This window comes from Amphiprion ocellaris, chromosome 11, assembly GCF_022539595.1.
Source record: "Amphiprion ocellaris isolate individual 3 ecotype Okinawa chromosome 11, ASM2253959v1, whole genome shotgun sequence".
NCBI classification, from domain to species: domain Eukaryota; kingdom Metazoa; phylum Chordata; class Actinopteri; family Pomacentridae; genus Amphiprion; species Amphiprion ocellaris.
Window position 1 is genome coordinate 32,153,144 of NC_072776.1, and position 25,825 is coordinate 32,178,968.

The 25,825-nt window shown below is 41.3% G+C and overlaps 3 protein-coding genes across 3 annotated transcripts; all 3 read right to left on the reverse strand.

Annotated features, from left to right (window-relative positions):
* Positions 1–2,224: 2,224 nt before the first annotated feature.
* LOC111579870 (olfactory receptor 6M1-like) lies at positions 2,225–8,014 on the reverse strand. The gene is made up of 3 exons (XM_055015564.1): positions 7,597–8,014; positions 4,913–5,272; positions 2,225–2,255 (listed from the first exon to the last, which is right to left on the reverse strand). The coding sequence occupies exons 1-3, from the start codon at positions 7,962–7,964 to the stop codon at positions 2,225–2,227; spliced, it is 759 nt and encodes a 252-aa protein (XP_054871539.1). The 5' UTR covers positions 7,965–8,014.
* Positions 8,015–12,340: 4,326 nt separating this feature from the next.
* On the reverse strand, positions 12,341–14,307 carry LOC111579871 (olfactory receptor 6N2-like). The gene has a single exon (XM_023287382.3). The coding sequence runs from the start codon at positions 14,248–14,250 to the stop codon at positions 13,315–13,317; it is 936 nt and encodes a 311-aa protein (XP_023143150.1). The 5' UTR covers positions 14,251–14,307; the 3' UTR covers positions 12,341–13,314.
* A 5,675-nt stretch (positions 14,308–19,982) lies between these two features.
* On the reverse strand, positions 19,983–22,262 carry LOC111579872 (olfactory receptor 6N2-like). The gene has a single exon (XM_023287383.3). The coding sequence runs from the start codon at positions 22,182–22,184 to the stop codon at positions 21,249–21,251; it is 936 nt and encodes a 311-aa protein (XP_023143151.1). The 5' UTR covers positions 22,185–22,262; the 3' UTR covers positions 19,983–21,248.
* Between the last annotated feature and the right edge of the window lie 3,563 nt (positions 22,263–25,825).

Below are 25,825 nucleotides of genomic sequence, written 5' to 3' on the forward strand. Positions count from 1 at the left end.
CAAGGTCATCTGAATTTTCTCATTTCCACTTAAATTTAATGTAGTGCTGTCAAACGATTAAAATTTTTAATCAGATTAATATGTCATTCATATTTCTCATTGGGACAGCCAATGTGCTGTTTAGTATCTTCCATGTTGAGTTGTTTGTTTCTGCCACTATGGGATCAACTGGCCATTTGTGCATGTGTGGCGGCATGTGCAACAGTAAGTCTAGTTGGACAAACTGCCCGAAATGCGTTGCCAGAGACGTTTCAGGGATTTTGAGTCATTCTGCGCTGCAGATGGGTTAATGATATTTAAAAGTTTTCATCAGATTAATCATGCATACTCTGCATTTACGCGTTAATTTTAACAGCCCAAATTTAATGAAGTTTAGATACAATTAAAATACCTAGAATAATTCATGAAAGATGTCACTTATGTAACGTTTGCAATATGACATCAGTGTGACTATTAAGTGTAATGCTTCATACACAAGGTGAGCAGCGATCTCCACAGACGACCAGGTATGACACTGCCAGCAGTAAGATGAAGTGGAAGCCTCAGTGGAGGAAGGCCAAACCAGCAGAGCAGTGGCCATTCGATGAAAGGGCGCCTTGATCATATGGTCACCGGCAATGCAGTGGAATCTTAACTTACAGGACATCTGGAAGTGGAATCCTCAGGTGATCAAATTTCTAATGTAGAGTGTCTGTGATTTCCTCCCCCAGCCCATCCAACTTGTTCACATTAGGCAAAATAGGAACACCGACATACATGATACATTAAATGACCTTGAATGCATCCTGAACACCTGCCTGAAGACACTGGGGGAGGGCTGTTGTCACGAGAGACACAACCAGACCCTTAAGTCTATGACTGAAGCAATTTGCAAGGGGTTCCTCCATGCTGGAACCAAGACCATCAGGTTTGTCAATGAGGGACAGGTTGCCAAAGAAAACCAGAAACTGCTCTGTACGTATGCTCAGCACAGCCTGAGTCTGGGTGATAAAAGGTGATCTGGTGAGGCAGCTAAAAATTCCACAACACATGATCTAGTCTTCTCCAAAGAATGGCCACCTGGTTATTGTGAAGCCATGTTGTTTAGGGCAATACCCCCTGGCATGGTCTCTCAGGGCAAATTGATCCACTAAGAGGGACCAGAAAAAGAGCGATTTACAAAACCCCAATGAATTTGGCACCAAGGAATGGCATCATCTCACCTGAAACAGGGAGTCTGGAGCTCTCTACCACAGCCAGACCCAGAAAGGGAGCTTGCCAGTGGGCCCCTGGTGGCTGAACCTTGGCCTATGGGGCTCAGTCAGGTGAAGCCCAAAATGACCATATGGGGCTTTCACCCAGTGGGCCCATCATTGTGCACTGCAACCTGGTTAACGCATCCCCTTCTGAGGAGGTAAAGCCTGAAAACTTCGGGGAAACCTCTGAGATGTCCATGGCAGAGCTTGCTGAGGTACTCAAAAACCTTCTCTGTAGAAAGGAGCCAGGTGTGGATGAGATTCGCCATGATATGCTCTGAACATTGTTGGACTCTCTTGGCTGATGCATCTTCAATGTTGCATGGACATCGGGGACAGCATCTAAGGAGTGGCAGATCGGGGTGGCGGTTCCCATTTTTTAAATGGGGTTTTTGGGATGGTGTGCTCGAGCTATCAGAAAGTTTACTTCAGGGTGCTGGTAGGTGGCTCCAACTGATTGTGGAACTTCGGCTTTAAGAGGAGCAATGCAGATTCCGTTCTGGCTGTGGACCAGTGGACCAGCTCTTTATCCTTCCAGAGCTGCTGAGGGGGTCATGGGAGTTATACCAGCTAGTCTACATGTATTTCATGGGCATGGAAAAGGCAAACTAATGTGTCCCCTGAGGGTTCTGTGGGGATTGCTGCAGGAGCATGGGGTACCAGAATTGTAATCCAAGGCGAAGACCTTGATTTACCAATGGATCTACATTTCAGCTCTCACCTACGGTGATGAGCTTCTGGGTACACAGGAAGAAAGTCATCAGCAACAACATGGAATCAGCAGAGAAAGCATCCAGATGGCTCAAAATGAAGAGGAGGGAACCATGAGGGCAGCTGAATCACTTAATGACTCCAGGAGGCAAAACTGATATGTCCCAGTGCGTGCACCGGAAGATGCCTGCAAACTTAAACTAATAAACATCCACAGGTCTTTCCACTGAAAAGTTTTGTAGAGAATCATGCGCTTGAAACTGCAGAAGACATGGGGCTCAAGCCATGTAACCTGTAGAAACATAGCTCCTGAAATGACCAGACAGCAGAAGGTCGTGTAAATGTCACTCACAGGTGAGTTAAATAGTGTGCCCTCGTTTTGGTGTGATTGAATTCAGTCGGTACAGAGATCCATAGTGAAGAGGTTCTAATGGCAAACAGTAACCTGGAGGTAACCAGCAGGGCTTCATCTGTGGATCCCAGTGGTCGAGGGAGCACAAAAAACATCATCAAATCTGAGATTTATTTAGGAGCAAGCTTGTTTAAGGCCTTAAATATGAGCAGTAGACCATCAGATTGTGCTTTAGGTGTCATGGTCTTTATGTTTATATTAAATGAGATCCTTGTTTATTGCTTTACTTGCGTCCTTTGTCTTTTGCCCTCCTTTTTTGATTGCCTGATTAGTTTCAGCTTTGTGTCATTAACGACCTGTGTCTTGTCTCCCCAGTTAGTTTTCTGTATATATATAGTTTTGTGATTTTCCATCTGTTACGATCCAGGCTCTAGGGTCAGCTGGGTGCAACAAAAAAATAGATGTTATTGGTTAGGGTAAAGGAATTTATTACTTAGTGATGAAATTTGCACAAAAGAATAGGGACAAAGAAACATGGCTGGTGGATGTTGCTAAATCAAAGAACCAACAAAAAAAACCCAAAGGCTAACAGAGTCATAAAAGCTAGTGAAAGAAAAGCAACACAACTAACTCCTTAGCCAAACTTAAACACCACAGCAATGCCCATAACCAACAAAAGTAAACTAAAACAAGTGGCTCAGAACAGCTGATTGCTCCCTACTTCTGTTAAGCACGTTTGTTTGTTTATATTTTTTTCTGTTGCTACAGCCTGCCTACTGTGTGTGTCTGCATTTGGTTTCTTTCCTGATTATCCCCCTGTCAGTACATAATTTTTTGTTGACCCATCCGACTATTACCTAAGGTTAATATTATAAATAAATATGTTACTATTACCCTTAAGGTCAAATCGCTTCATGATGATTCACATGCATTTGACGTACTTTCATACTTTCAACGCCGAGTGTCTTCTTATAACTTGCATTTTAATCCTGTATTGACAGTAGTGATGAACTAGATTTGCACTGTAAATTTAGATTTAAACTGAATGCTGTTAAACTTCACTACTGTTCCACTACAAGCATCAAACATTCAAAAGCTCCCTATTAAGGCAAAAGTGGTGAAACGTCTTTTTAATCTTCATTTGCTTATTTGTGTGCTTGATTGAGGTGTGTTGGGAGCTGTACACTTGTCTTTACATTGTTAATGTATTTTGTGTTCAACACTTTTGCTCTGCTTCTCTTTCTTTTGTTATTTTTGACAATTGATTTACAACCAACCCTTAAATTTGCAATTCATGAACCTTCAGGCCACCATTACACCAACACCTTTGTTTTTCCTTGAATTACTCAACTGTGACATGGTGTTTTAATAGTAATAGTAAACATATCTAAGCTTAAAATTGTGATAGTTACTCAAAATCACTTTATTCTACATGTTTTGTTTAAAAATTCACCAAAAACAATAATTTGCACCTTATGGAACTAGTTAAAATGCAAACAGTAAAACATCTATAGTATGTAGAATCACCTGTGGCCACCTTGAACATGTTTCCAGGTTTTTCTATTTTTGTTAAACAGAAATCAAAGAAATTCAACTTTCCTTATTGCTTTTTTAATGATTTATGGCAATGCAAATGTGTCATACAGCACAGAAGACATCTAGTGGTGTTTCCACAGAGGTGCAGGACTTTAGAGCGCAGTACAAATGAGCCCACAATGAGTACAAGTGTGACAGGAGAAAGAAATGCATAAAACTGCTTTGGGTTCATAGGGATAATGTCTCAAATGTCAGATATCAAAACAGCTGTTGGAAGTGTATGTTTTCATTATAGAAAATGGCCACAAAGACACATGTTCTGCCTGAGAACAAAGTGAAAAAAAAGTCAATTTAATATATATTCACCAGCAAATAAGCAACTGCAAACACCTCACACTTAACAAGATAACACATTTATTATACAGGCATCCTGTCATATAAAAGTGAAATCAGGCAGTATTTCTTTTGTAATTGATTTAGGGTTTTAAATATTGATTTGTATTCTCAGTAACATGTAAACAACATCGAGAATGGGTTTTAGCAACACAATCCGTGATATTACAAAGGAAAAAGAAAGAACTCTTGTGTTGGTTGTCATTTCAAAGACAATGGTTCTGAAAGGAATGCTTTATTTCCTGTTGTGGTGACAACAATTGTGACTTGCTTTAGTTACAAAACAGAATAAAAATGTTCTGTGGGGCATCTAAATACCTGCAGTAAATGATCAGTAATTTCACAGTTAGAAGTGGTGCTTTAGCGATATATGTCCCAACATTATAAACCTTCCTAGAATTAGACATCATCCCCCCACTCCTTTTCATTATTATAACAGTAGAAATAACTGAAAATGAATCAGCAAGTGTTGACACATCAGTTCTCTTTGACTTGACAGAGCAGCTTTTTAAGATGTTTAGAAATCTCCTTCATTTTCAGTCCATAGATAATTGGATTACAGACAGGACTATATATCACTCTTTGCATGGTCATTGCAAATTGTACATTTTTTGGAAAATCTGATTGTATTTTAACTATGGTGAAATCATAAGTCACCAAACAAGAAAAGTTGATTAAAACAAACAGGTGAGGTAAACACGTCTGTGCAGCTTTTATCCTGACTTCCCCACAGCTCTGATAAGCTATTATGAGTATCCTCATGTATGTAAAAATTATGAAAAGCACAGGAAGAACTGTGACATCAAGCAGGACTATTACACCTATTATTGACAGCTGTCTTGAATTCAGACAGTGAAGCTGGTTAACTGTATTGTTGCAAAAAAGTCCGTTCAGAGTAAACCTGCAGAGTTTCACTTTAGTGAGCATAAGCACAGGCAGTGCCACTTGACAATCAGGTACAATCCAAGCACAAAACAACAACACACTGACTGTTGTTTTTCTCATGATGGTTGGATATTGCAGAGGTTTACATATAGAAACGTACCTGTCATAGGCCATGGCTGACAACAATTGCCAGTGACAGGATATTATCTTTTCAAAGTCAACATAGATGTGAGGCTTTTATAAACTGTGAAACTGTTTAGCCCTAAAACACCCTAAACACTTTTCACTAGAAAAGAATTTCACCCACTTTGACACTGCACTCATTCTCTCAGTTTGAGTACATTTGAGAATATGTGTTGATGTGTGCCGCCGCTGCAGGAAAAAATCCTAGAGGAAACACTGGTTTGACATAATTATTGTAATGTTGGAGACGTATTTATTCTTCATTATGTTTGTGCTGTTGGTTGCACATGCAGTACGTAAGTTTACAGAAATGACAGTTGTTGAGGTAGCAGAGGGTTGGTGTAAGTGGAAGATCCAGAATGTGTGATGAGTGATTCTTTTATGCACCCAAACACCCATGTTGCTTACAGTAGCATGGAGTGATGTTCACATTCCACAAGGGATAAGTGTAAAAGAAATGAAAACATAGGTTGTTGTGTCAGATTAGAATAAATATAATAATCATCAATCCACAACTAAACACAATGCTTGATCGTAACTTTCTACTGTGCTACCTGGGTTGTTGTGAATGTGCAGAGCCTGAATTTAGTGTCATTTGCTGCTAGACGTTGATGCCGTGTTTTTATATTCCTAGTGAACAGGACAGTAGGCACTGAAGCTTTTCGAGTGGAGGGAGATGATCAAAAAATTCCTATATCAGTGTAGTGACAATATACAATTATACCTACTTGAAATACAGACGTTAAAGTACTTGTTTTATGATAATCTACACATTCAAATCATACAAAAGTAAATTGTGAAACATTCTGAGTAACAATGAAACAAAAATCCATTCATATTAGAGACAAGAGGTGTTTTAATTCACAATATTTACACATTTTTATCACCCTTGTGATATCTAATGATGAGAGATAGTTACATTAATATGAAAAGTAATGATGGACATTCCTGGTAACAACAATTAATTGACCCCATTGGCGAATTTCTATGCTACAGTAGTGCAGATAATCAATACAAAACAATCTAAATAAAATGTGGTGTACCTTATTTTATTTTGAATGTTATCTGGAGCTTGAAATACTCTGAAATACAGCATGAGTGTGTGGTTTAGACAACAAGTACAGAAGTCATAAGCACAGCTCTGGTTGCCATATGCATTCTGTAAACATGAAATAAGCATGAAAATCAATAGGAGTGAAGAATAAATACACTCGGAACATATTATATGTATATTATACTATGGTATAGCACAATCAGAGCCACATTGACTATGAGGCCCTGTTCACTCCTGGCATCAACACACATCTCCACATGAGTGATGACTTATTACTGGACCTCACTTCTACGTTTCACATACAAATAAACATACAGTTGCTTGGTTAATATTGACCAGCAAAATACAGGACACTTTCGAGAAATTAATTTTGTACTTACTGAATGAAAAACAGGACATTTTCTATTGTTTAATGGTAAAGCTATGAATGAAAAAATTGACATTTGCATTTATTATCATTTAGTGATGTACCAAGAGTGGAAATACAAAACACTGTTATTTAATAGTACATACTGTATACAGTATAAAAACTGCACATGCTAAAAAAAATCCATATAATAACAACATCTAGCTATATGAAGGCTAATGATAGTCTATCATTTTGAATAGTTGTAGATTTTTGAAATTTTTTTGCTTTACAGAAAAATTTGTTGTTTGAATTTACTTCAGTTTCAACATATTAGTTCAGTTTGCCTTCACACAACAGCTTCTTTAGGTATTTAGAGATTTCTTTCATTTTTATGCCATATATGATTGGATTAAACAGAGGATGATAGATTACAATTTGCAAAGTCATGATCAAATGTGCAGATCTGGGGAAATAAACTTGCAGCCGAGCTATAATGACATCGTAAAAGGACAAACATGATATGCTCATTAAAACCAGCAGGTGAGGTAAACAGGTCTGTGCTGCTTTTTTCCTGACATCTCTGCCACTTTGATAGGATATTATAAGGATCTTTGCGTATGTAAACAGTATAAAAAGCATGGGGAGAAGCACTGTGCTAAGCAGAATAGACACACCATTTATTGACAGAGTTCTTGGGATCACACAAAAAAGGTTGTAAATTGAGTTATTACAAAAAATTCCTGTCAACGTAAATCTACAGATTTGTACATTTTTTATGATTGCAGCCAATACCATAACCTGAAGAGCAGGCAGAAGCCAAGCTAAAAGCAGCAAAACACTGACAGTTGATTTTCTCATGATAACTGGATATTGCAGAGGTTTACATATAGACACATACCTGTCATAGGCCATGGCTGACAACAGTAAGAACTCAGATGCACCTAGAGAATAATAGGCAAAAAACTGAAAGACACAATGTGAATGAGTTATGACCTGCTTGTCAGATAGAAAGTCGATCAAAAGCTTTGGGTAGATATTGGTGCTGAAAAGAATGGAGTTTAGTAACAAAGCTGCAATGAAAATGTACATGGGCTCATGGAGGCTTTTATGAATCCAGATGATGCACAAGATAATGGAATTACTGCAGAGTATTAGAACATACACAATAAACATGACCAGAAAATACAGAAATCTGAATCTGTGCAGTTCCACATGTCCACTGAAGGTTAGATATGTGGCATTAAATTCATCATTCATTTGGTCCATGAAGACAGAATCATTCACCAGAAACACACTTCAAGTGTTCACCCCCCCGAATGAAGCGTCTGAACCTGTGAAAACTTTTATCTGACTGTCTCACCCTTCATGGATCTCATTAAACTCTTCACGACGAACATGAAAACAAAGTCATTAAACCCTGGAGATTTAAAGTTTGACCTTGTTTACTGTGTTATTTCCACACCTCATTACATGAGAGTAGCCAAGTTTCCAGAAAGCTCTAACTTCAACCAAATTTACAGAAATTTAATGAGAAAAAAGTGAATCAATGCTTGTTCACAACCCCTGCTGTCATGTGAATATTAGCTTTGGGAAAACAAATCTTCGATCAAGTGGCAGTTCTCTTCTGCATAAGGTTGTCCTCCAGGATTTCTCTAGACTTTGTTGAATTCATTTCACCCTCTGATTTTACAAGCCTTTCAGGGCCTGCTGCTGAGATGCATCTCCACACCATGATGCTGCCCCCACCATGCTTCATGTTGGGGACTGTGTTGGATAATGTAGTCTCACTTTGACAGTCCATTCTGTAGAATATAACGGTCTGGCTCTGCCATGTTATCATTCTGTGAAAGGAGGTTAAAATGTGCTGGCTTATTTGTATTTCTTAACCCTTTCATGCATAGACGTCACTAGAGTGTACAGCTATTCAAAAGCTGTTTTCCTGTATATGCATGAGTTTTGATGGCATAGTTGCACATCAGCCACTACAGTGTATGCTGTTGCATCATATCATGCACGGCCGCCGAGTGGCAAGCCATTGCAAATGAATTTTTAAAAAAAAGTGAGACCAAGATGGCTGACAGACAGCCAGAAAAAACAAGTGGCTCATTTTTCTCTATTCAAACCTTCTATTAAAGGAACCCTTGCAGGTAAGAAAAATATGGTTACTGTCAGGTTTGAACCCAGAGAGCAAACACACAGCAGCAGATGGAGACCGATCGGGTTTTAACAAAAGAGTTTATTAAATCAACAATAAATGCATAACAGAACAAAATTGGTGACGGGGGAAAAATAACGGGGCAAAACCAAACTACAGTTAAGAAATTAATGATGATACTAAAAAACAATCAAATTCAACATTAACAAAGCCAGGGCAGTAAGACAGAGAGAAATTGAAGTGCCCAAAAAACAGGGCCCCCTTGGCTTGCTGGGAGTTCAACTTTTTGGCTGTCTGGATGTACAAGAGGTTTTAGTGATTGGTCCAAACCAGAAACGGCTGCTCAGCACCCTCCAGTCAATGGCGCCACTCCTCCAAGGCCAGCTTCACTGCCAGCCGTTCCCTGTTGCCGATGTCATAAATTTTCTCTGCTGATGTCAGCTTCCGGAGAAGAGAGCACATGGGTGTAATTTGCTGTCAGAGGAAGACCGCTGAGATAGGATCGCACTTTTTTCAGTGTCCTAGGCATCAACCTCCACTACGAGCTGGAGGCTTGAGTCTGGCAGTGTGAGGATGGGGGCTGACACAAAGCGAGACTTGAGTTCCTTGAATGCCTTCTCCACCCCTGGAGTCCAGAGTAAATTGATCATCATGGAGGTGAGAGCAGTCAGGGGAGCCCCAATTTGGCTGTAGTTCATGATGAAGCGATGGAGCTGTTTACAGTTCTCAGGCCTGGGCCAATCCCTCATTGCTGCAATTTTTACTGGGCCCATCTTGATCTCCCCCGTCAACACGATGTAACCCATGAAGGAGACTGTCCGGGCATGGATCTCAAACTTAGAGGCAGTTCTTCAAAAGGCACTCCAGGACCTGGTGGACATGTTGAGGTCCTGGGGAGATCAAGACATGATCCAAGTAAACAAACACAAACCTGTTCAAGAAGTTCCAGACCTCATTGTTGACCAGGTTCCAGAAGACGGTTGGGACGTTGATCAGGCCAACGGGCATGACGAGATAGTTGTAATGGACCAGAGGGTAATTAAAGCCTTCTTCCATTCATCCCCCTCCGGGACACGGACCAGGTGGTTGGCGTTCCGGAGATCCAACTTAATGCATATTGTGGCTCCGTGGAGGGGGCAACGGCAGAGCTGAGCAGAGACAGAGGGTATTTGTTCCTCACTGTAATGTTGTTTAGGCCCCAGAATTCGATACAGGGTCAGATGGTCCCGTCGTTCTTCCCCACAAAGAAGAACCCGGCTCCGACCAGTGACAAGGAGGGGCAAATAAGACCGACCATCAGGGAGTCTTTCATATACTCCTACACGGCAGTCTGCTCCGGTTTGTACAAGATATACAAGTGGCTACTGGGATGGGGAGCTCTGGGCAACAGGTCAATCGTACAGTCATAGGGGCGGTATGGTGGCAGAGACAGGGCCTGGTGTTTACTGAATACCGGAGCCACTCATGATAAATGGGAGGCGCTCATGACAGGTCAGTGGGCTCAGGCTGGGGCTGCGGAACCAGAGTGGCAGGTCATGAGGCTGAGCGGAGGCAGGCTGGAGAGCTTGTGGTGGGCTGCGTGCAGGACAGAGGTGGCTGAGGCATGAGGGTGAGAGATGTGAGGGCCTGGGTCCCTCTCTCCTGGCGGCGTTCCCCGAGTAAGTTGTCCACCCTGGTGGAGAGGGAGATGAGTTGATCCAGTATGACGGGCTCATCCCTGGAAGCCAGCTCATCCTTCATAGCCTCACTCAGTCCTCTCAGACAGACTCCTTGGAGGGCCTCAACGTGCCTGCCTCATCCTGTGCTGGCCAGTCTCCATTAGATGTGGTCCAGAGATGGAGAAAGAAAGAAAAGAAGATGCTCAACATCCCCAGGCCATTTTCTGTGAAGCTGTATGATCAGTATATGGGAGGAGTAGATCTCATGGATCAGTGTGTTGCAATGTATTCCCACAGATGCAGAAACAAATGATGGTATATCTCAGTGTTCTTTCACTTCCTTGATGTGACCAGTGTGAATGCTTGGCACCTCTACAGAATGTCTGGGTTGGAACAGAAGGATTTTCTGTACTGCAAGACATCTACAACTCATGCACTGATAAATGTAGGATCCATCAACACATGGACAAGAGGAAGACCCAGTGTTGTCTTGGTGGCCTCATTCATTCACTCACCTCCTATCTAACTGTGGCCCTTAGCATCGTTGCACAATTGCCAACAGTGGACGGCTGAGCCAAAAGGGGTCATTTTTCCACTTATCTGTTGGTCATATTTTGAATTATGCTAAAATCATAGTTTGTGGCCTCAGGGAGGCTTTGAGACTGTCAAAAGAGGCAACCCCCCCCCCCCCCCCCCAAAAAAAAAAAAAAAAAACAAAAACAAAAAAAAACACAACACTTACTGAGGCAACCAGTCTCTTTAGACTTGATTTGATTCTCTTTGGATCATAGTATACAGGCTCAACTTTCTCCTAAAATTCTTTAAAATTCACATTACGTTAAAATTAAGGGTTATCCAGAAGTCAAGGCAAAATGAGTATTTAAAAAGAACCTTTAAAGAAACATATACATAAAATTACCTGTGATATGATATTTTCTTTTCAAAGTCAACACGGATATGAGGCTTTTATAAAACTTAAATTTGTTGGGTCTAAAAACACCCTGATCACTTTTCACAAGAAAAGAATTTCACCCACTTTGACAATGTACTTGTTTCCTCAGTTTGAGTACAGTTGAGAACATGTGTTGATGCATATGATGGGAAACAAAGGTTCCCAATTTCATTGGTGTAACGACACAAGTCCCCTGTTGGATGGCTTATAATGACACGTTTCCACTTAGATCGCATGGAGTGATATTCACATTCCAGAATGGATATGTATAATAATAAAAATAATGAAAATTATGATCTATTGACTTTAGATTAAAATAATTCTAATATGATAATCATCAACCTGGGCTGTTGTGGATGTACAGAGCCTGAATCTAGTGTCATTTTTTGCTAGAAGTTGCTGCTGTGAAAACTTGAACCCTTTTGGAATAGAGCAGGAGTGTGTGTTTTTTAAAAGTACATAAGATAACAGAACATCTCTGGTTACCGTGTGTGTTCTAAAAACATGAAATAAGTATGTAAATCAGTATGAGTGACGAATAAATATACTCATACATATTTTATGTATATTATACTATGGGATAGCACAATCAGAGCCGATGTCTATTTTACAAAATTAAAATAAACATTGGCTATGAGGCCCTGTTCACTCTTAGCATTAACACACATCTCCACCTGAGTGATGACTTATTACTGGACCTTATTTCTACATTTCATATGCAAATAAACATGCAGTTGCATTGTTAATTTTGACCAGCAAAATACAGGACACTTTCGAGAAATTGATTTTGTATTTACTGAATGAAAAACAGGATATTTTCTATTATTTAATGGTAAAGCTTTGAATTAAAAAAGTGACATTTGCATTTGTTTTTGTTTATTGCTGCACCGAGTGGAAATACAAGACTCTGTTATTTAATTGTATATACTGTACACAGTATAAAGACTGCACATATTAAATTAATTCATATAATAACAAAAAATGTGCTGGCAGCTCATTACTCAGACTTTTTCCTGTATTTATATTTTTTAAATGGACACTTTCTAGTAATTTGGGGTTTTGCAATGTAAATAAAAAAGAAAACTGTGTCAGTATGATACTGACAGCAATAAAACATTTCTGTCTTTCATGATATGCCTGTAGTGCTGACAACTCTTCAGTTAAATCTTACGTGATAAAAACAGAGTTTTTATTGGCATATTTATCTTTCATGTTTTCATTTAAAAAAAATGTTGCTTGAAGACAAAAAAATCTCTCAGTTGTTCCAAATTTTTACAGATTCATTGCATTCTCTCTGAACATTACAAACATAAACCAAAAACAATCACACCATCTGAAAATAATGCAGTTTTAAAATGTAAATAGATGTACATGAAAATCAATGACATACTCTGGACTGTTTCTGTTAAAGTACACAGTCATACAGCTGTTAATACACTGATATCTCTTTTAGTGAACCTGAAAGGAAACCTGCTGAAACATTCAACATGCACAAGTGTATACACGCTGCAGCTGCAGTTAGACTGGAGCTGATAGGCCCAAAGGATGATGAATGAAATAGTAAAACTGAGAATTGCTGAAAAAAAAAACATTGTTGAAAACACATGACAATAAAGAATGACTGTGTCGAGACTGAGACCCAAACAGCCCAATTCCATCCTGAGTATCACGGTGCAATATTACATGATTGATGTACCATCAGTTGAAACAAGCAACAGGGATTTGGAGTTGAAATTCTAGTTAGATGAAGGCTAATGATAGTCTATCATTTTGAATAGTTGTAGATCTAAAAAATTTTTTTTTTGTTTTACAGAGAAATTTGTTGTTTGAATTTACTTCAGTTTCAACAAATTAGTTCAGTTTGCCTTCACACAACAGCTTCTTTAGGTGTTTAGAGATTTCTTTCATTTTTATGCCATATATGATTGGATTAAACAGAGGATGATAGATTACAATTTGCAAAGTCATGATCAAATGTGCAGATCTGGGGAAATAAACTTGCAGCCGAGCTTTAATGATATCATAAGAGGACAAATATGATGTGCTCATTAAAACTAGCAGGTGAGGTAAACAGGTCTGTGCAGCTTTTTTCCTGACATCTCTGCTGCTTTGGTAGGATATTATAAGGATCTTTGCGTATGTAAACAGTATAAAAAGCATGGGGAGAAGTGCTGTGTTAAGCAGAATAGACACACCATTTATTGACAGAGTTCTTGGGATCACACAAAAAAGGTTGTAAATTGAGTTATTACAAAAAATTCCTGTCAACGTGAATCTACAGATTTGTACATTTTTTATGATTGCAGCCGATGCCATAACCTGAAGAGCAGGCAGAAGCCAAGCTAAAAGCAGCAAAACACTGACAGTTGATTTTCTCATGATAACTGGATATTGCAGAGGTTTACATATAGACACATACCTGTCATAGGCCATGGCTGACAACAGTAAGAACTCAGATGCACCTAGAGAATAATAGGCAAAAAACTGAAAGACACAATGTGAATGAGTTATGACCTGCTTGTCAGATAGAAAGTCGATCAAAAGCTTTGGGTAGATATTGGTGCTGAAAAGAATGGAGTTTAGTAACAAAGCTGCAATGAAAATGTACATGGGCTCATGGAGGCTTTTATGAATCCAGATGATGCACAAGATAATGGAATTACTGCAGAGTATTAGAACATACACAATAAACATGACCAGAAAATACAGAAATCTGAATCTGTGCAGTTCCACATGTCCACTGAAGGTTAGATATGTGACATTAAATTCATCATTCATTTGGTCCATGAAAAATGAATGAACTTAACAGATTACAGAAAACAGAATCATTCACCAGAAACACACTTCAAGAGTTCACCCCGAAGTGAAGCATCTGAACCTGTGAAAACTTTTATCTGACTATCTTACTCTCCATGGATCTCATTAAACTCTTCACAACGAACATGAAAACAAAGTCATTAAACCCTGGAGATTTAAAGTTTGACCTTGTTTACTGTGTTATTTCCACACCTCATTACATGAGAGTAGCCAAGTTTCCAGAAAGCTCAAACTTCAACCAAATTTACAGAAATGTAATGAGAAAAAAGTGAATCAATGCTTGTTCACAACCCCTGCTGTCATGTGAATATTAGCTTTGGGAAAACAAATCTTCGATCAAGTGGCAGTTCTCTTCTGCATAAGGTTGTCCTCCAGGATTTCTCTAGACTTTGTTGAATTCATTTCACCCTCTGATTTTACAAGCCTTTCAGGGCCTGCTGCTGAGATGCATCTCCACACCATGATGCTGCCCCCACCATGCTTCATGTTGGGGACTGTGTTGGATAATGTAGTCTCACTTTGACAGTCCATTCTGTAGAATATAACGGTCTGGCTCTGCCATGTTATCATTCTGTGAAAGGAGGTTAAAATGTGCTGGCTTATTTGTATTTCTTAACCCTTTCATGCATAGACGTCACTAGAGTGTACAGCTATTCAAAAGCTGTTTTCCTGTATATGCATGAGTTTTGATGGCATAGTTGCACATCAGCCACTACAGTGTATGCTATTGTATCATATCATGCACATGCACGGCCGCCGAGTGGCAAGCCATTGCAAATGAATTGTTTTTTTTAAAAAGTGAAACTGCGATTGCTGACAGGCAGCCAGAAACACAAATTGCTCTTTTTCTATTCAAACCTTCTATTAAAGGAACCCTTGCAGGTAAGAAAAATATGGTTACTGTCAGGTTTGAACCCAGAGAGCAAACACACAGCAGCAGATGGAGATCGATGGCATTTTAACAAAATACTTTATTAAATCACCAATAAATACCAAATGGAGCAAAATTGGCGAGGGGGGGGGGGGGGTAACGGGGCAATACCAAACTACAGTTAAGAAATTAATGATGATACTAAAAAACAATCACATTCAAAATTAACAAGAAGTAAACAACTCTGGAATACAAATACAAAGAGTTCGAATTAAGGAGAACTGAACACACTGAGTGGAAAACTAAGTGGGGTGGGGGTGAGGTTAGGGGGAGATGCATCGGTGCAGGCAGAGACAAGCTGCCTTTGGCGGCGAGGCAAAGTCCATAAGTACGTGCTAAGATCCGAAGAGGAAGCCAGCATCAGCGACTTGTTGGGACAGGCAGGCAGAAGACAGATTGGACCAGCAGAGAACTACGGGCAGAGCAGAACAATATTAGTTCCCAGTTTAACACAAGCAACAAGATACAAGTGACCTGACTGACTAACTGAGGTCGTTGAGTCTGCGATCTAGCAGAGGGTGGTTTGAGGAGCTGGGCTTTATGGTGATTGTGTCCATGTGGTCAGTCCGTAGCTGTCTTCAATCCCTGGAGATTGCAGATGAGGACTGCCAGGGACGCAATGTAGAGGGAGGAACAGAGGAAGACAGAGAGAGAGAGAGCAGGAAATAGAGAAGAGAGAGGGACGGAAAGAAGGGAGAAGGCCAAATGGGGGCAAATGCAGTGGTTGGGCATCTCCTGGCTCACGATGGAGCTGATTGGGATGCTGGCGGCAGAAGTCCAAAATAAAGCTGGGGTTCAGGATTTGCTGACGGGGAAACCAGCAATGCTGTTCAGGTCTTTTGCCCTCCCAGTTCACGAGGTACTGAAGACCTCAGCCTCATCATCACACATCCAGCAACCACTGAACAGTGTAGATGGTGGTTATCCAGGGTCCTAGGTGGCATAAGAGGCAGTACAGAATGTCTGGGTCTGAGTAGCTGTCTTGGACATGTTTGACCTGAGAGACATAAAAGGTGGGGTGACCCCTCATGGAGCAACTCAGTCTTGGCTTGATGGTGCATTGATTGATGACAGCCTCAATTTCAAAAGGCCCAATAAAGAGAAGGACCAGCTTCTTGGACTCCACTGGAAGGGGCAAGTCCTTCTAGTGGAGACACACTGACCTGAGACGTACACAAAAGCAGTGGTGCGGTGGTGGCTGGCCTAGTCCTGCATCTTCAGAGAGGCTCTCAGGAGGGCAGCACATTCCTGTCGCCAGGTCCTTGCACAGCACCGGTTGTGTGTGGAGACGGACGGGACTGTGATCTCCTCCTCCTGGGCTGCAAACAGAGGGGCTTGGTAGCCGAGCGAGTATTGGAAGGGGGATCATACGGAGGAGGCATTTGGGAGCGTGTGGTGGGTGGACTCCATCCAGGGGATCTGACAACTCCAGGAAGATGAGTCTTCGGAGGTGAGGCAGCGGAGGGCAGTCTACAGCTCCTGGTTGAGCTGCTCTGTCTGGCCGTTGGACTATGGGTGGTTACTGGAATTGGGAGGCACTCTTGACAGGTCAGCAGGCTCAGGCTGGGGCTGTGGAACAAGTGTGGCTGGTGTTGCGGATGAGCAGAGGCAATTGGCCTGGTGGGTGGTGTTACGGTTCTCAAGGAGGGTGACCCCACTGTAGGATCTGAGAACCAATGGAATCTGGTACAAACATGCGGTTATTTGGACCTTTTCCTGGGTCGGGTATGAGCCGTTGGGCCCGTCAGAGTTTGGCCTCTATTTGCCAAGTCAGGGAGGCCATGATGCCTCAGCAGGACTGAGGCAGGATGGTCTCAGGTTCTCCAGGGTCCTCAGAAGCTGAAAACTGGCGAGACAGGGCGTCACACTTGATATTGCGGGAACCAGGGCGTTAGGTCAGTGAAAATTTTAAACGGCCAAAGAACAAGGTCCGACAGGCTTGCCTGGAATTCAGTCTTTTGGCAGGCTTAACATACTCCAGATTCTTATGATCTGTCCAAACAATAAAGGGTTATTCAGCCCCCTCCAGCCAGTGGTGCCATTCCTCTTGGGCCAACTTCACAGCCAACAAAATTCCCTATTCCCCATAGTTACATTCCGCAGGTGAGAGACGACGGGAGTAGAACACACAGGGATGGCGTTTCTGGTCCTTTGGGGAACGTTGAGACAGGATGGTTCACTGGTGCAACTTATTTTGTAGCAGGCATTCTAGGACTTGGCGAACATGCGTGACGTGCTCCTCCAGAGTTTGGGAATAGATGAGGATGTCGTTGAGATACACAAAGACAAAACGGTTGATCACATCACAGAGGATGTCATTTATCAGATTCTGGAATACGGCAGTGGTGTTGGTGAGGCCAAAAGGCATGACTCGAAGTGTCCCATAAGGCTTCCTGTAATCCCTTGTAGAAGATCCCCCGTATAGCCACATCATTTCAACCAGTTGAAGTCGCCATAGAATATTCCACCACGCTTTGGGACTCCTGGTGCAATGTCATCATGCATGTGGCTGCGTCTCGTCCGGCCAACGAAGGCCACTTATGAATTGCAGATAGCCCCTTGTTCTTGTCCTTGTTCTGAGAGAGTACTGCCACTATTGGGGCCCGCAACCACGGCCGTGACAGGTGGAGCTTCATGCCATTATCTTGCCCAGGGACCAGTCAATATGGGGGTTGTGTTTTTGCAGCCAGGGGAAGCCCAAGACAAGATGAGTGTAGTGAGTCTATGAGATGGAAAGTGAGAAGCTTCTGGTTGTTTCTAGTGAAGAGGAGGGTTACTGGGATGTTTTTGTGGCACATCTGGACAAGTTGTTGGCCGTTCAGGACTTGGGCCTCCAGAGGCGACTGGAGAAGCTCAGTGGGAATGCCCAGCTACGAGGCTAGGGCTTGGTCCATAAAACTGCCCTCCATTCTAGAGTCAATGACAGAGGAGAGCGTAATATACTGATCCTTCCAACAGAGGATGTCTGAGACCAATAGGTGAAAGGGAGATTGCACAGGGGTTTGGCTTACCAGTACTCCCCTGTTACTGATGAGCTGGGCCTTGTGCCAGTTGGGGAGGACAGGTGGCAACGTAATGGCCCACCTGGCCACAGTAGAGGCAAATGTTAGCCTTCAGGTTTAGGGCTCATTCGTGTTGCATGGGTTCTCCTTCAGAGGGAGCGGAGACAGGCTGGAAAGCTCATGGCGGGCTGCGTGCAGGAAGGAGGTGACTGAGGTGTAGGGGTGACAGATGCAAGGGCCTGGGTCCCTCTCTCCTGGCAGCATTCCCAGAGTCTGTTGTCCACCCAGGTGGAGAGGGAGATAAGTTGATTCATTGTGGCGGGTTCATCCCTGGAAGCCAGCTCATCCTTCATAGCCTCACTCAGTCCTCTCAGACAGACTCCTTGGAAGGCCTCAACATGCCTGCCTCTTCCTGTGCGGGCCAGTCTCCATTAGAAGTGGCCCAGAAAAGGAGCAAGAAAGAAATGAAGATGCTCAACATCCCCAGGCTATTTTCTGTGAAGCTGTACAATCAGCATATGGATCAGTATGTTGCAATGTATCCCCACAGATGCAGAAACAAATGATGGTATATCCCAGTGTTCTTTCACTTCCTTGATGTGACTAGTGTGAATGCTTGGCATTTCTACAGAATGTCTGGGTTGGAACAGAAGGATCTTCCAGTCGGAACTCAACCATCTGCAGCTTGTTCAGAATGCAGCAGCTCGTATCCTAAGTGAGACAAAGAAATGTGAGCACATAATGCCGGTGATTTCCTCACTTCACTGGGTTACGGTTAAGTACATAATTGATTATAAGATTCTTTTATTTGCTTTTAAGTCTCTGAATGGACTGGCCCCAGAATATTAGTCTGACCTTGTTAAGGTGCATCAAACCTCCAGGGCCCTTAGGTCAGCTGACCAGATGGTCCTGGAGGTTCCTCGATCCCTCATGAAAACCAGAGGAGATCAAGCCTTTGCAGTTGTGGTTCTGATGCTGTGGAACGCATTGCCCCTCTCTGTGCGGTCTGCAAATAGCCTCTCCATTTTTACAACATGTCTTAAGACCCACTTGTTCACCCTGGCCTTTGGCTGAGCAGAGTCACCTCTAATGGATCTTTTATTTGTTTTATTTTACTGTCTTATTGTTTTGCTTTTATTGTTCTTGTGTTGTTCAAGATTTATTTTACTGTAAAGCACCTTGGTTGGCCATAGGCCTTTAAAAGTGCTATATAAATAAATCTGACATTGACATTCACATTACATTAAGATTAAGGGTTATCCAGAAGCCAAGGTTAAATGAGTATTTTAAAAGAAGCCTTTAAAAAAAAAACATATTTAGTCTAAAAACACCCTGATGACTTTTCACTAAAAAAGAATTTCACCCACTTTAACAATATACTTGTTTCCTTAGTTTGAGTATATTTGAGAGTATGTGTTAATGCATATGATGAGAAACAAAGGTTCCAAATTCCTCTGGTGGAATGATACAATTCCCCTTTTGGATGGCATATAATGACACAGGTTCCCACACTGAATGAAAGGAGGGATTTTTGTCAGTAAACAGCACTGTAAATTGCAGTGAAATTTCAAATTAGCGGCTGTTAACGGGAACTCGCAGGCAGCACAGAAACTAGCAGGAATTACCAGGAATTGACGTGGACGGCTGATCTCCCAGCTCCAAGGATGGGGGGTTGAGGGCTTGGGTGGGTGGTGGGGGCGAGGGGATTGACTTTACACACTAGCATTGGTTTTTAAGAGAATAAGGACACACAAACAAAATTATACAGTTTAAACTTTAATTTACACAGGGTTTATACAGCTTTTATAAAAATAAAATCAAAGCAAATCACAGGCACTTTCAACACTGTCAGTACCTTAAATCTCAAACAACCACCTTTTCTTTTATGTTGCTTACGTGTACAGTGGATGTGTTTACCACACATCTTCCAGCAATGCCCTCAACAGGGAGAAATGATGATGATATGAAGTATCTGTTCCCTTCAAGTTCCAAACTTCTACTGACTTTCCATAAAAATGTCTCTCTGGATGGGGATGAAGCCAGGAAACTCCTGCAATTACATGTCTAAAAGTTGTACTGTTTAACATGACATTAATAGCTATGAACTGATTATGATGGCCCAGGGGTCGACCGATAGGAACAGATCTCTCAACCAATCATGACACAGTTTGGTTTTTTTTGGTGTTCGCGCCTCGTTTCATTCAGTGGATGTCCTGAGTGTCGCCAGTCAGGCAGGCCAGATGCTAATTAGTTTTTCACACTTCTGTCATGCCATATAGGTATGAAGTCTCATCCCCACCTTGCCCCACACACCCACCCCCTGCCCCACAGACAGGGTGTATTTCAGACAGTTTATGGCACAGGCAAACTTGGAGTTCACAGCTGGTAACTGCTGGGAACTTGGTAGGTTGTCAGCAGTTCAAAGGGCCGATAATCTGGCTTTTCACGCAGTGCCTACATCAGTATAGTGACAATATACAATTTGTACAATACCGACTTGAAATGCAGACATTAAGGTACTTGTTTTATTATGATCAACACATATTATACTATGGCATAGCACAATAAGAGCCACATTGACTATGAGGCCTTGTTCACTCCTGGCATCAACACACATCTCCACGAGTGATGACTTATTACTGGACCTCACTTCTACGTTTCACATACAAATAAACATACAGTTGCTTGGTTAATATTGACCAGTAAAATACAGGACACTTTCAAGAAATTAATTTTGTACTTTCCTAATGAAAAACAGGACATTTTCTATTGTTTAATGGTAAAGCTATGAATGAAAAAAGTGACATTTGCATTTATTATCATTTAGTGATGTACCAAGAGTGGAAATACAAAACACTGTTATTTAATAGTACATACTGTATACAGTATAAAAACTGCACATGCTAAAAAAAATCCATATAATAACAACATCTAGCTATATGAAGGCTAATGATAGTCTATCATTTTGAATACTTGTGCAATTTGTTTTTGCTTTACAAAAGAATGTTGTTTGAATTTACTTTAGTTTTAACATATTAGTTCAGTTTCCCTTCACACAACAGTTTCTTTAGGTGTTTAGAGATTTCTTTCATTTTTATGCCATATATGATTGGATTAAACAGAGGATGATAGATGATCAGTTGTAAAGTCATTATTAAACGTGCAGTACTGGGGAAATAAAATTGCAGCCGAGCTTTAATGATATCATAAGAGGACAAACATGATATGCTCATTAAAACCAGCAGGTGAGGTAAACAGGTCTGTGCAGCTTTTTTCCTGACATCTCTGCTGCTTTGGTAGGATATTATAAGAATCCTTGCATATGTAAACAGTATAAAAAGCATGGGGAGAAGCACTGTGCTAAGCAAAGCAAACATGCCATATATTGACAGAGTTCTTGAGGTCACACAAAAAAGGTTGTAAATTGCGTTATTACAAAAAATTCCAGTCAAAGTAAATCTACAGAGTTGTAAATCATTACTAATTAAAACTGGCAGCATAAGCTGAAGAACAGGCAGAAGCCAAGCTAAAAGCAGCAAAACACTGACAGTTGATTTTCTCATGATAACTGGATATTGCAGAGGTTTACATATAGACACATACCTGTCATAGGCCATGGCTGACAACAGTAAGAACTCAGATCCACCTAGAGAATAATAGGCAAAAAACTGAAAGACACAATGTGAATGAGTTATGACCTGCTTGTCAGATAGAAAGTCGATCAAAAGCTTTGGGTAGATATTGGTGCTGAAAAGAATGGAGTTTAGTAACAAAGCTGCAATGAAAATGTACATGGGCTCATGGAGGCTTTTATGAATCCAGATGATGCACAAGATAATGGAATTACTGCAGAGTATTAGAACATACACAATAAACATGACCAGAAAATACAGAAATCTGAATCTGTGCAGTTCCACATGTCCACTGAAGGTTAGATATGTGGCATTAAATTCATCATTCATTTGGTCCATGAAAAATGAATGAACTTAACAGATTACAGAAGTCTAACTTGCACTAAAATACAACTTGTACTTTTACCAGCAACACACTTCGAGTGTTGACCCCAAAGTGAAACGTCCGAGCCTGTGAAAACTTTTATCTGACTGATTTACTCTCCATGGATCTCATTAAACTCTTCGTAACTACCTTGGAAACAAACTCATTAAACCTTGGAGACTGAAAGTTTGACCTTGTTTACTGTGTTGTTTCCACACCTCATTACATGAGAGTAGCCAAGTTTCCAGAAAGCTCAAACTTCAACCAAATTTCCAGAGTATTAATGAGAAAAAAGTGAGTCAGTGCTAGTTCACAACCCCTGCTCTCATGTGAACATTAGTTTACTGAGGTTGTAACACAAATGATAGGAACTAAATACAGTGGCTATGAACCACTTTGGCAGTTTTTCCTTTAATTGCCTTTCAATAGTGAATCATGGTCAATTTATTTGACTTTGTTGACAAGAATTTACCAAAAAAGATTGTTTCATGTCAAAATGAAAACAGTTTTCTACAAAGTCCTTTCAAATAATCAAACATAGAAAACATAAAATAACGGACTGCATATTCACACCCTTCAAGTCAGTATTTAGCAGATGCACCTTTGGATGCAATTACAGCATTGCATTTATGTAGATAGGTGTCAGTTTTACCCCATTACCTCAGAAACCATGGAAGAACAGCCCCAAGTCCATCTTGTTGGATTGAAGTTTGGGCTCTGTCTCAGCCACTCCAGAACATTCCCCTGTCATCTTTAGACTATTTCTATGTCGCTGTATGTTTCAGATCATAGTCTTGCTCCAAATCAAACTTCCATCTAATTAGCAGATCTCTTTCAGACAGCATCCGGTTGTCCTCCAGGATTTCTCTAGACTTTCTTGAATTCAGTTCACCTTCTGCCTTGGCAAGCCTTTCAGGGCCTGCCGCTGAGATGCAGCCCCACACCATGATGCTGCCACCACCATGCTTCACACCATGATGCTGCCACCACCATGCTTCACACCATGATGCTTCCACCACCGTGCTTCACACCATGATGCTGCCACCACCATGCTTCACACCATGATGCTTCCACCACCATGCTTCACATCATGATGCTGCCACCACCGTGCTTCACACCATGATGCTTCCACCACCATGCTTCACACCATGATGCTTCCACCACCGTGCTTCACATTGTGATGCTGCCACCACCATGTTTCACATCATGATGCTGCCACCACCATGCTTCACATCATGATGCTGCCACCACCATGCTTCACATCATGATGCTGCCACCACCATGTTTCACATCATGATGCTTCCACCACCATGCTTCACACCATGATGCTTCCACCACCGTGCTTCACACTATGATGCTGCCACCACCGTGCTTCACATTGTGATGCTGCCACCACCGTGCTTCACACCATGATGCTTCCACCACCGTGCTTCACACTATGATGCTGCCACCACCGTGCTTCACATTGTGATGCTGCCACCACCGTGCTTCACACCATGATGCTTCCACCACCATGCTTCACACCATGATGCTGCCACCACCATGCTTCACACCATGATGCTTCCACCACCGTGCTTCACACCATGATGCTTCCACCACCGTGCTTCACATTGTGATGCTGCCACCACCATGTTTCACATCATGATGCTGCCACCACCGTGCTTCACATCATGATGCTGCCACCACCATGCTTCACATCATGATGCTGCCACCACCATGCTTCACATCATGATGCTGCCACCACCGTGCTTCACATCATGATGCTGCCACCACCATGCTTCACACTATGATGCTGCCACCACCGTGCTTCACATTGTGATGCTGCCACCACCATGCTTCATGTTGGGGACCTGTGTGTTTGGATGATGTAGTCTCACTTCCCCAGCCCATTCTGTGGAATATAATGGTCTGGCTGTACCACACTATCATTCTGCTATAGGAGGTAAAGCGTACTGGCTTGTTTATATTTCTTTAAAACAATCGCAGTCATCATGGCAGAGCTAAGCAAAGGATGCGGGTTTATTTTTCCATTCCAAAAAAAAAAAAAAAAAAAATCTCAATTTTGGTCTTGTCAGAGAAAAACAAACTTCCTCTAGTTGACTTCTGAGTTCACCACAAACCCTCTGTTGTACTCAAGATTTTTTCAACAGTGTCTTTGAAGAACAGGAAACAGTTGCTGTATGCACAATCTCTCCTTCAGAGGAGTCAAGGTATCTTGGTGGCTTCACTCACTTCCTATCTAACTGTGGACCTCAGTGTCATTACATGCTTGCCAACAGTGTCTTGCTGAGCCAAAGGAGGTAATTTTTCCAGTCATCTCTATGTCATGTTTTGAACCATGCTAAAATCACGGCTTGTTGCCTCAGGGATGCCTTGAGATTATAAAGAGGCTATTTGACACACTACTTGCTGAGGCAACCAGTCTCCTTAGCCATGACTTGATTCTTTTTTCATCAAAATATACAGATATGAGGTTTTATAAAATGTAAAATAGTTTAGTCCTAAAACACTGTGATCACTTTTCACGAGAAAAGAATTTCACCCACTTTGACAATGTACTCATTTCCTTAGTTTGAGTACATTTGAGAATATGTGTTGATGCATGTGATGGGAAACAAAGGTTCCCAATTCCACTTTGGGGATTGAGTCCCACAGTGTCTTTTACTTCAGGCAACAGTTGTTGCATGAACACTCTCTCCTTCAGAAGAGTCATAGGTTTCTTGATGGCATCACTCACTAGTCTCTTTCCTGTAGCCAGGACTACTAATTCACTAGTGACCTTCCAGGTACAGGTTTCTTTATCCCACGGTTACTTAACTCTCATTCAGTGCCGTCAGATAAACTCCATTTCACTAGTTGTGTGACTTCTAGCACCAACTGACTACATCTGTGAAATTAGGTCAGTCACTTTCAAAGGGCTGAATACTTGTACAATTACTTATTTTACTTTTTCATTATTATTATTTTCATTACTTGGTACAAATCTGTTTTCATTTTGACACGAATCAGTCTTTTTTGTAAAGATTTGTCAAAAAGTCTAATTAATTTGACCATGAATGAAAAAAAAAAACTTCCAAGGAGGGAGAATACTTTTCATAGGCACTTGAACAGCTGTTATAGCACGACTGCTCTATCTTCCTCTATATCTGAGGCTCTTAATCTAGAGATGGCTTGACTTTTCCACCTCAGCCAAGCATCAAAATGTTTTTGAAAAATTTTAGATTTATGTGATTTTTTTTCCCGTTTCCATGCAGGTTTATCTAATGCAGAACTTTACATTACGAATTACATTTAAAATATTTAAAAGTGCCAAAAACTGGCAGTTCCTCAAATGTCCACTTGAGGCTGGTTCCGAAACCAGATCAATCCCCAATAGACCCCACATAAAAATGTCCAACTTTACACCAGAACTACACGTTTTAAGCTGAATGGCCCACTGGCCCCCTGCTTTTAGTGCCCTCTATCTGTAAACTCTGCAAACTGCTAGTGTCTGACCACAACAGCACAACTGCTGCATGAGTATTTCAGGCTGTTGAAATTATCAGCTCATGGAATGTGTTCTGTAGTCTCTTAAATTAATATTTCCAAAGCAATGTCTGCACCTGCACTACGCGTG